The 11,723-nt window shown below is 38.9% G+C and overlaps 1 protein-coding gene across 1 annotated transcript in view; it reads left to right on the top strand.

Annotated features, from left to right (window-relative positions):
• FCHSD2 (FCH and double SH3 domains 2) overlaps positions 1-11,723 on the top strand; it is a 366,482-nt gene that overhangs the window by 261,287 nt on the left and 93,472 nt on the right. The window contains exon 10 of the mRNA XM_069070809.1: positions 3,431-3,526. Coding sequence (XP_068926910.1) covers positions 3,431-3,526 — 96 coding nt within the window. The remainder of the gene's footprint in view (positions 1-3,430; positions 3,527-11,723) is intronic.

Raw genomic sequence — 11,723 nt, 5'->3', positions numbered from 1 at the left:
CTCTCTCTCTCTCTCTCTCTCTCTCTCTCTCTCTCTCTCTCTCTCTCATTCACTCATTCTATAAATTCCACTGGCTCTCTATCAAATACTAAATCCTTTGTTTGGCTTTCAAAATGCTTCACAACCTCCATCCCTCCTCATACTCCCCCACCCCCACCCCATACACCTTTTTAGTTGTCTTATACCTTGCTCCTGCCACGCATTTTTGATCCAGTGATACTGTCCTCCTGACTCTTCCTTAAATAAAACACTCCATCCTTTGGTTCTAGGCATTTTCACTGACTGTCCCCCATGACTGGAGTGCTCTCCCTCCTCATCTTCACCTCCTGGCTTCCCTAGCTTCCATCAAGCCCAACTAAAATCCTACCTTCTATAGAAATCTTTCCCCAACCTCTCTGTCTCCCTCATTCAATTGTAAGCTCCTTGAGGGAAGGGACTATCTTTTGCCCCTTTTGGTATCCCTAGTGCTTGGCACAGTCCCTGGCACATAGGCACTTTTAATATATGCCTATTGACTGACTCTTTCCCAAGATGTGTAATATGTAATAATGTTGTTCAAATGCCTTGATTTTTGCTTCTCATCATACAGTCTCAGAGTGGTGAGAGATGTGAAGGGTTGTCCAATCCATCCACATGCCCAGGGACCAGGTTGAGGAGGGAAGGGTGGTGCCTGGTACAGGGCCATGGTTTTAAAATCCAGAAAGTTATAATAGGGAAGGAAATTAGGGTAGGTCAGCTTGGGCCCTTACACCAAATAGAAGCTCCAGAAGGAGTTCACTAATTGAAGAGAAGGGTAGGCCTTGCAGAGGAATATTCCAGGGTGAGCAGGCTGCAGGGTTGTTATTCTCTTCTAGAGCAAAGATGCCTGAGGCTCTAAAGGAAGTTCCAAGATGAGCCTCCTGTATTGAAAGCATAGTTTTTAAGTCAGGAAAGTCAAGAGGGGACATATTTAAGACACAGGATTTTTAGACGTGATCAATGTAGGAATTTGTTTTGTTTGACTATGGATATATGTTACGAGGAATTCTGCACCTTCCCCCACCCCAAACCCAATGGGTAGGGGAGTTAGGAGAGAGAGAAAATAAATGCTTGTTAATTGAAAATAAAATAAGTCAGGATTTGAGTTCTCACCTGACTCCAGATCCAGTACCCTTTCTACTTCACCAGATTGCTTTCTAATGCATCTGATGATAAGGAAAAAAACTCAGTACCCCCTGGAACACCTCATTCTACTCGTAAATAATCATTGTGATTGGGAAATATTTCCTTCTAACAAAACTGAAATCTTTCTACTTACATTTTCCCTCGACATTGTTCCTTGGTATGCCTTCTGGGAATAAGTCTAAGATCATAGTATGTAAAAATAGAGGAGGCTTTAGAGATCTTTGCCATTTAATCCCTCATTTTATAGAGAAGAAACTGACTCCGGGGGAGCTAGGTTGACTTGTTCCAGGTCACTCGCGGTGTGATTAGTAGAGCTGAAATTTGAACTAAGTCTTTTGACTCCAAATCTCATGTTCTTTCCACTGCTCACGAGGGCACACATGTGCACACACACTCTCACACTAACACCCTCTCAATGGGTTTTGCAGTATTCCAAATCAACAATTATGTGCCAACTAGAATCAGTTTTTCTCTAAGCTTAAGCATTCTCAGTTTCCTAATTCCACCCTGTTATATCATAGGCTAATAAATGTAGCACCAGAAGAGACCTTAAGGTCATCTAGTCTAATCCCCTCATTTTACAGATGAGGAAACTGACCCCCAAAGAGATTCTGGAATTTGCCTAAAATCCCATAGGTCCGTGATTGAACAAGGATTCAATCTTCTGTCTTCTGACTCCCAATCTAGTATTTTTTCCATTGTACTATACTCTTTCTCTACATGTTTCTTCATGATAAACTTCTACAGTAATTATTATTATAATAACCTATTTCCATAACACTTTACAGTTCACAAAATAATTGCCTTGCAATAACCTTGCAAGGTATATAGTGTTGTTATCTCCATTATGCAGTTGAGTAAACTGAGGTAAAAAAAAGTGAAGGGACTTATCCCAGTATCTCCTTAGTGGCAGAGCCAGGATTCAAACTCTGAATCTTCCAACTCCAAGTCAGTTGCTTTTTCTATGATGGTATTCTCTCTCTTTCTGTAAGGCCTTACCTAGTCAGTTTTACTAGTTTATACAATGCCTGGCTCCTAAAATGCCACATACATGTATTTCATTCAGAAATTTTCTGTCAACGATGATACTTTTGATATGGATCTGTGATCTCATTGATATATTTGTTTCAGCAGTTCAGCTCAGTCTTTTTGCCCACTGTCTTCCTGCAAACCTTCCACGTGCTGGTGATTTTCCTCTGGAGCAGGGGGGGTCTCTGTATACCTATTTTGTGTCTCTGATGCTTTGGGCCTGGGCAGTCAGTCTTATGAAGCCCTTCTCAGAATCAGTACCCCCTGGGACATTCTACTCCTAAATAACCATCATGGTTGGGAAATGTTTGCTTATAACAAATTGAAATCTGCCTACTTATGTTCTCCCCCAATATTGTTCCTCAATATGCCTCCTGGGGCAAAGCAGAATAAGGCTAGTATACTTTTAAATGCATTCAACTAAATATATACAATTAAAAAAGGAACCAACTAAATGGAAATACAATTTTATAAAAATATTCATGGGCTCCCAGTTAAGAGCTCTGCTCTAGAGGTTTCAATGTTGGGTTGGTGTCAATGAAGCAAGACTACCTGCTAGTCTCCTGTCTTGCCCCACATGAGTGACTAGCTCACTTCCTCTTCTAGTCATATATGTCTCTGATAATATCCTCTGTGGCACTGGTAATGATAATATTAAGAATAATCTCATACTTCTGAATAGCACTTTATAGAATTTTACATTTTAACGGGATCTCAGAGACTATCTAACTCAAAACCCAAAGAAGCCGACATTTTGTTAGATCATCATATTGGCAGATATGGCTTATTTCCATCTGAAAATGTACTAATACACAATCTTAGATCATGAACTCTGGGATAATTAGTGGTTCCTGTAGTTCTTAGAAAAATAGACAAATTCTTAGTTAGATCTTGTATTTCTCTGAGATGAAAAAGTTTGTATCTGGGGGCGGCTAGGTGGCACAGGGAGTAAAGTGCTGGCCCCAGAGTCAGGAGGACCTGAGTTCAGTTCCGGCCTCAGACACTTAACACCCACACACACAAAAAAAACTACCTGTGTAACCTTGGGCAAGTTACTTAACCCCAATTGCCCTCCAAAAGGCAAAAAAAAAAAAGTTTGTATACTAAATATTATGCATACTTTTTAGACAGCGCCTTCTTTGAATCAGGAGCATGGCAAAACCATTTGATACTGAGTCCCTGAGCTGAACTATCTGAGGCTTCTGAAAGTCTTATAAGTGCTCTGTTCTCTCTGCAGGTGGTGCGGGATTACAATCTTCAGCTGTTTTTACAAGAGAATTCTGTGTTTCATAAACCACCACCTTTCCAGTTCCATCCCAGTGACAGTGATACCGTAAGGAAATTCTTCTGTCTTCTCATCTTTATTTTATCTTTTTTGTTATGTTCATAAGCCTTCTCCACGAAGCAAATAAAAGCCAGGCTGGGCTTGCTGAATTTTCTCCTTGCCCTTCAACAGCTTGGCATTCCTGAACTAGATGGAAAGCCCCGACTGGCTCTCACCAGCTCTGTAGAGCTGATTTTATTACAAGCAAAATGGAAGAGGGGGCTAAGCCATCCCCTGCAGAGAAACCAGCAAGCTTGCTTCCAGTAACGTGACTAAGATGCCCAGTAGGTCTTTATGCTGCTATTCTGAGCTAACAGCTCTTTACTAAAATGTGTGAAAATCCCAGAGGAGATACTGAAATTTTGAAAATCCAAGTGGAAAAAGAAGAAGCAGGAAGGAAAACAACCCCCAAAAATGTCATAGTTATTTCTGTTCCATCAGATATAAATAAAATACCCTGCATAATGTTGTCCCTTCTTAGGACTCAGTTTCCTTATCCATAAAATAAAGGAAGTTGGACTAGGTGTCCTCTAACCTTCAAACTCTTGATATCTGATCCTGTGTTTTAAACCAAATTCCACCAAAGCATCATGAAAACTTGCTGTAATGTAATAGCTTTAATCCAATCATCTGAAACATAGATTGAATAGTCAACAAGGACTTGAGTCCAAGCAACTTTAATTCCCCTAAGTGTCTACTTCCTTTCTCATTTATAACATTGTTTCTAAAAAGCAGTTAATCCATAATTTTCATTCTACCATCTTCACGTAATCAACTAGCAGGATTTGGCCTTCACAGTGAGTCACCCTGTTCTGCATATGACACATTGCATCTTAGGTTTTCTCCAAAAAATCCTTGGTTAAATATTAGAGGAGGAAATGATAGACTACTGAGTGAGGGCCTTTATGAGTGTTTTTAACTTTGTCTTTTAGTTGTTCCTTTCTCGTTTCTTGAGTCCAATTAAAGTACCATCATAAACAGCTCTTATTTCTGCAGTGCTTTAAGGTTTACAAAACATTTTCTTTATAACAATCTATGAGGTGAGTAGTGTAGATATTGATAATTATTGATAACTATTTTACATGTGAAGAAACCAGAGCTCAGAAAATTTAAGCAAGTTACTCTCATAAGAACTGTACATTTAGAAAATGTAAGATCTAGTGTGTGAACCCAGGTCTCCTGAGTCTAAAGTCCTTTCTTCTTACCAATGTACTGTCCCACCTCTCTTGTAACATCATTAGTGATCTTGAAATAAAAGACCTGAGAACCCAGTTTTGCTATTCGTGGGTTTACTCTCTGAAACTTTTAGAGAATGAGAATGAACTTTTACAAGGAATAGATAATGGATAAAGGTAGCTGTGTTATAGTAGGGAGAGGGAGTCGAGTTCAGAGTTAGGAAGCCCTTTGTTCAAGTCCTGTTTAAGCCACATTCTGGCCTGTGTATGGACTCTGAACCCTGGACAAGTCACTCAACCTTTCAATGCCCTGGGAAATTCTGAGACAGTGAATTGTAGAGTACATGTCGGGCTTCATCCATGGATGGAGTTTTCTCACCAGGAGTTCCTTAGACAGATGAAATCATAGATTCAGTTTATCACTATTGGATAGCATAAGGAATATAATCAGCATTAAGATATTGATAACAGATATTTTTATAGTGCTTTGCATCTGACAAAAGTGCTTTAAGACACATTAAAGACCTTCCTTACCTAAGCCGTTGATTACTTCTGCAATGGCCCTACAGTGTTAGACAGAACAGTGCTAGAGGAACCAGTTCCATAGAAACAGTGTTATAAAGGAATGGCAGACCTGCTGGCCTTCCAAGGAATCATCGACACTAGGGTTCTGATGCTAGTTCATCCATTCAGTCATTCATCCAATTTGTGTCTCAGGTGATCAGGTAAATTTCTTGATGTTACAGTGGTTTTTGATATATTATACAAATAACTTTCTTGTGACAATATTATGTGGATTTCCCTTTGTCTCATCAACTCTCACCACAACAGTATGAGGTAGAGAGTCCAGTATTATAACCTCATTTGTAAAAGGAGGGCACTGAAGCTCATAGAAGGGAAGTGCTTTGCCCAAGGTCACACAAGCTAGTGAATGTTGGAGCCAGGACTCCAACCCTGGAGTTGTCTTTACATCTAGGCCCCATTCCACCACATTAGCCACATCTTTTAAAGCACATTTAAAATTTGTCACAGTGCTAACCGGGTATCCAGTAGTTACTGTGTAGATTTGTCAGTGAATCTGGGGTCTTATTGTTAAGTCTTCTCCACTGACATAGGTCTCAACTTGTCTGTTACTTTCTGCCAATGACCTGTAAATTAATTTGGGATTGCCCTTCTAGGGAATGAGAAGGAAGGTTTGGTTGTAAATGAGTGCAAGAGGGGAAAGACTGAGAAGAGTAGGGAGAGAGCTATCAGCATTTTTTAATAAAAATTAAAGCCTTAACTAAAATTACAGCTAAAAGCATGTTATCCTAATTTTTGTCAGCAGAAAGATAGGCCACTTTAACCCTTTTCTAACTTTTCTTAAGCCAAACTATTAGATTGGAGCCTTCCTTTTTCCACATACTTCCTGCTAAATGTTCTTAACTGCTCTCCTTGTGCCTTTGTGCGTTGCAGCTCTAACTCTATGCTCTGTTTCCTCTGTCTCTGGGCTTTCTCTCGGACAGAGTTTAAATGCAGTGCAGCTGGTGGATATTGAGCCCTCACCCGTCAGTGCTATGAGAATGACCATAGCAGAGGTACATGATCTGGGAGCATCTGTCAGGGTGGGCCCCCCTGGGGAGCTGGGGGTTGGATACACAGACACAAGAGTGACGATATCACAAGGAAAATCCATTCATGGACTGAATTGACAATTAAATGTACCATGCTGTTAGTTCCCAATTCCTCCTGTTTTGTGATATGTGATCAACCATGGGCTTTTACTTCTCATCGTTTTCATTTAGCAATTCAGATTCCAATTTGACCAACTCCGATCTTGATTTGAGGAAGACCTTCCATGTCTTATATGTGTGATCATTAATATCTTAGGAACTGGGATCTCTGCTTCTGGAAATGTTATTGGGATCCTTTTGTTATCTATCTTAGTTACATTTTGTTGACAAGGTTCATATATTGAATGTTTTGGATCTCTGCTGGTAGAATCTTTATAACTAATGCTACATATGGTTATCTGACTCCATTGTATTACACAGGGTAAATAATATTTTTTCTTATTTCAAATAAAAACCAGTCACATGTAGAATTAGGAAATATTTATGCTAAATAAAATTATTTGAGGTTACTGCAAATCTGTTTTCACCAACAAATATAAGGTAAAGTTAGAGAGTTAGGCTGAGCCAGACTGTAGAATTTCTGGGTTGCTCTTCTAACTCATAAATTCAGTTCAACAAATATTTATTAGGCAACTGCTGTATACAGAACAGCACAGAAATAGATTTTAAAAAGCATAGCTGAGACATGGTTCCTGCCTTGGGGAAATTCCCAGTGAAGTAGGAGGATGAGATAAAAACACAGAGATCTCTGTTTAAGCCATGGCCCAAGACCCCTCCCCCTCCAAGACTTATTTCACATGGCTTGGATTTAGGACTTAGCTTGGTACCGTATGCTTGAAGTATAGAGTGCCAGTGTCTAACCCATATTGGCCCTGGGTTCCATACATCTGCTATATAGAGCAAGCCATAGATTTTCAGATTTGGAATAGACCTTTGGAACCATCTGCTCCACCTTCTCATTTTAGAGAGCAGAATATTAACTCCTAAATAGTGACTTGCCCAAGGCCACTCAGTTAGCAGATATGATATCAGAATCTAGTTTCTAGAAGTGACTGTTTTGGGGTTTGTTTGTTTTTTTTCTTTTGGACTCCAAAAAACATTTCTGCTTTCTTTCTTAGTCTAAGTAAAGCCAAAAAAGACCTTATTCCTTCTAGTAGGAGAATTTGCTTCACCTTGTCTTGCCTAGAAGGAAAGTTTCCTGATGCAGGAGATAACTGGGAGATCCAGGTTAAGAAAGGGCACCTCCCTCCCTCCCCCTAGTCTTCTGAATCTCTTCTAAGAAGAAAGGGATATTCTGTGAGCTGAGTTATAAGCTGTGAGAGTAGATTGATAGGGCCAGTTATCAGGAACTGTGTTTGGTGGACAAGATTTACCTCAGTGTGAGGGGAAAAAAAGAAAAGAAAAATAATGAAAATACCCATATCCCCCAAGCTGAACTAAGCACATCTATAAAGGAAAAAATGCTGAGGGGAAACAGTTCTTTTAGCCAGCTTTTTAATGTTTCCTGGTATGTGAAGGAAGACCCTTTCCTCTCCATCTTCTTTCAGCTGCATATAACAGATCACAGATTGTGGCAATAAAGAGCTGACTTGAACTTCTGGAAGTCAGTCATTTTCCTGTTTTTAGCTCCAGTGTGTTTGTTTAATTGGAGCTGAGCTCTTAACGATCCTTGATTTATTCATTCACTCAACATTTATCAAGCATCTCTTCTATAGAGAGTACTATGGTTGGCACTGGGAGAGATACAAAGTTTAGATGTATGAATAAATGCATACATGAATGAATGAAAAATGCTGATTATATGCAAAGCCCTATGCCAATTGCTGAGGAGGTGAATAGAAAAGTAGGACAGTCCCTGCTTTCGAGGAGCTCACATTCTAATGGAGGAAACAACACATATGGGAGGTTTCAGCCAAAAGTGTGATGGAAAAGTCCCATGGGCCTTAGGATGCAGCAGTAAAGCCAATGGCAATGCTGCTTCTTTCATGGCATTTTCATTGATAAAATTACATCCGTTTCATAGGTTGAACCATTTGACAGTGCCAAGGACTTAGCTAAGACCTGATCCCTGCCCTTATGGAGTTTACAATCTAAAGGAGGAGGGATCTAGGAAAGAAGGTGGCATTTTGGATTGAGCTTTCAAGTATAGGTAGGAATAGGGAGCATCATTACCAAGGACAGGCATAGACTATTCAGGAGAAAGAAAGTCATTCAGTTTAGCTGGTCCATACTGTACATAGAGAGAAGTAATGAGGTAACACTGGAAACGCAGAGTAGCATCAAGTTGTGGAATCAGTGAAAGACAGTAGTAGGTTGGACCTTTATTCCAGTATGACTGAAAGGTAGAGCTGTAGGTAAACCTAAAGCCCTGTGCCTCCTAGACAATCCCTGTGAGATGAAAGGACACTGAAATAAATATGAATTACTTGTCCACTTTGTACTTCAGCTACCTTGCCTGGCTAAGGGATGGCCAAATCATTAGGATAATTTCCTCATCGGAGAAAGAAATTCAGTTCAATTCAAGAAATATTTACTTGATAGTACTTACTATATCCAGTGTCCTGTACTTGGTTCTAAGGACACAGAAACAAATTAAAGCCCTCCCTTCATGGATTTAACATTCTGTTAGGGGGGTGAGACTAGTTAGACACATTAGTAGACATGTGATTTTGTCTGTATGGTTCTCTGTCTACTGGAACTTCTCCATGCCATCTCAACCCATTAAATTCTTATTCATGTCTTTCTGTGAATTCTTCATAGAAGATGCACCAACCTTTTTTCCCCCTCAAATACTTTTACTTTTTTTAGTATTTTATTTTTCCCAATTACATGTAAAAACAATTTTTTTAACATTCATTTTTAAACATTGTGTCCCAAATTCTCTCCCTCCCTTCCTCCTCTCTCCGTTCCCTGAGATAGTAAACGATCTTATGTAGGTTATATATGAAAATGCACCAACCTTTGAAGCAAGGTAGCTTTCAGGCTTTTTATAATTATCTCCCCTAACTTTACTAGTCTGCTGCCTTTTCTGCTCATACATGACCTCAGTAACTTCTTTTATATCATTTCTAATGTCTAAGTCATCATACACTACAAGCTGGTTATATGTACCATGTGTTTTTTACATTATCATTTTTGGTTGTAAGTTTTATTTTTCCAGGATTATGATACTCTGATTTCTAGATATAAATCATCTAAAAGAATATTAGTAACTAAAGGAATGAGTTTCTGCAGCAGCAAGTAATCTGTGGTCATTTCTAAGGTCCATTCTGATGCTTAAATTCTTTATAGTTTCCTTATAATCCATTAGACTGAACTATATGTATGTTGGGAGCAGCATGTATTATCTAAACTCTAAATCCCACATCACAGTCATTTTTACAATCACTTTTCTGCATTGTTTAAACAAAACAAAAAGAAAGGCAAAAATATGAAACTAAAACCCCAACTAAACAAGTTTGGGATTTTAGTTTCGTATTTTTGTCTTTCTTTTTGTTTTGCTCAGTCAAAAGGAAGATAGAAAGAATTCTGAATATTAAGAGCAAAATGAAAATGGTGAGGCGTGAAATGAAATAAATTGGTTGTAGGACAAAATATTATTAGTCTTTTTTTTTTCTCTTTAGAACTAAAAGAAGTTCCTTGACTCTCTACAGTTTCTTAACTTATTTTCATATTTACATTCAAACCAAAAGTCCCCCAATTTCCTCTTCCTAGTACTTTAGTAGAGGGCAGAGGAAAACTGCAGGATTGGTATTTTTAAATTAATAATAAAAAATAACAACTACCATTGCTTTAGCAATTTAAGGTATTTAAGTTACTTTCCTCACAATAAACCCATGTGGTATGGGTTACAAGTATTGTTATTCCCATCTTCCAGCTGCAGAAGATAAATTATAAAAAGACGATTTAAGTAGGTCACCCCTAACACCATTATATTAGGATCCCAGAATATAAGTATTAGACATCATCTGTGTAACTTAGTGTCAGTAATTTGTATTCACTGGTGCCAGGTTATAGACCATGGAAGTCATTTGACCTCTGTAATTCTGTTAATAACAAATTAAGAAACCATTAAACCATAAGGTGTAGAGCTAGAAGGGCCCTTAGAAATAATTTAGTCCAATCCACTCACTGGACAGATGAAGTTCTGAGAGGGAAAAAAGGGACTCTAAGATAACCCTGATAGTCAACAGGAGAAGCAGAAATCAAACTCAGGTCCCCCAATTCCAAATCCAAGACCTTTTAGGAATGTTAATAACGTCCATATAAAACTATGAAATACCAGGAGATGCACATTAGCAGCATAATCTGAAAGGATACTTGTTCCTACAGTCATGGTCTTAGAGACTCTGTGTTCTATGTTGGAAGGAACCTGTGTCTGAATAAGAATTTACCCTATATCACACCTTGCCACAGGCACCCAGAGAGCATGGGCTCAGGCTCCTGGCATATGTAGCCCACAGTCTCCTGGCAAGTGATCCAACAGCCTTTGCTGGAAGACCCCTCCCCCCAGGGAGGGAGAAACACTTCTTCCCTTTGAAACCTGTCCCTCTTTGGGGCAACTTTAATTTTTAGGAAGGTTTTCTTCATATCAAGACAAAATTTGCCACTTTTCAATTTCTACCTGTTGTGCTTCATTCTGCCCTCTGGAGCTAAGCAGAACAAGTTTAATCTTTCTTTTATAGGACAACCCTTCAAATACTTAAAGACAATTGTCACATACTCACTAAGTCTTTTCTTTTCCAAGCTAAAAATTCTCAGTTCCTTCAGTTGATTCTCATTTGGCATGAATTATAGGTCCTATGCCATCCTGCATATCCTCCTGTGGGCACTATCCAACATACAATGCCCTTCCTAAAATTTGGTGCCCCAAACTGAAAACACTACTTAACATCAAACCTTATAACAGATATAGCCAGGGCAGAATATAACAGAACTCTCACCTCTCTCTTGCTGTACACTGTGCTGGTCTTAAAGTAGACTAAGATTGTATTATACTGTGTCATACTGTTAATTCTTAATGAGTCTGCAGTTCACTGAAACATCTAGGGCATTTTGGTGTGAACTACTGACCAGCCACATCTCCCCAATCTTGTACTTGTGAAGTTTGTTTTTTAATCCAAATGTAAGACATTAGATTTATCCTTATTGTCATCTTATTCAATTTGGTCCAGTATTCAGGCTTCCTGTTAAGATATTTTGGGATCCTTATTTTCTCATTGGGGGAGGAAGAGTAGCAGTTTCCCTCTTCTGTATGTCATCTACAAATATGATAAACATGCCATCTATATCTATATCTTAATCCAGGTGGCACAGAGCCAAGCTTAGATCCCTGGGATATTTCATGCGTGGAGATCTTTGGAGTTACCATAGAATCATCAGTGGCCATTCTTTGAGTTTGGCCATTCAGCTAACTTA

Source organism: Petaurus breviceps, unplaced genomic scaffold (assembly GCF_028583685.1).
Source record: "Petaurus breviceps papuanus isolate PSGF00001 unplaced genomic scaffold, PetGlider_PUasm1.0 90823, whole genome shotgun sequence".
Taxonomy (NCBI): Eukaryota; Metazoa; Chordata; class Mammalia; order Diprotodontia; family Petauridae; genus Petaurus; species Petaurus breviceps.
The sequence above is the reverse complement of the archived record's forward strand: the minus strand, read 5'-3'. Positions and strand labels throughout refer to the sequence as shown.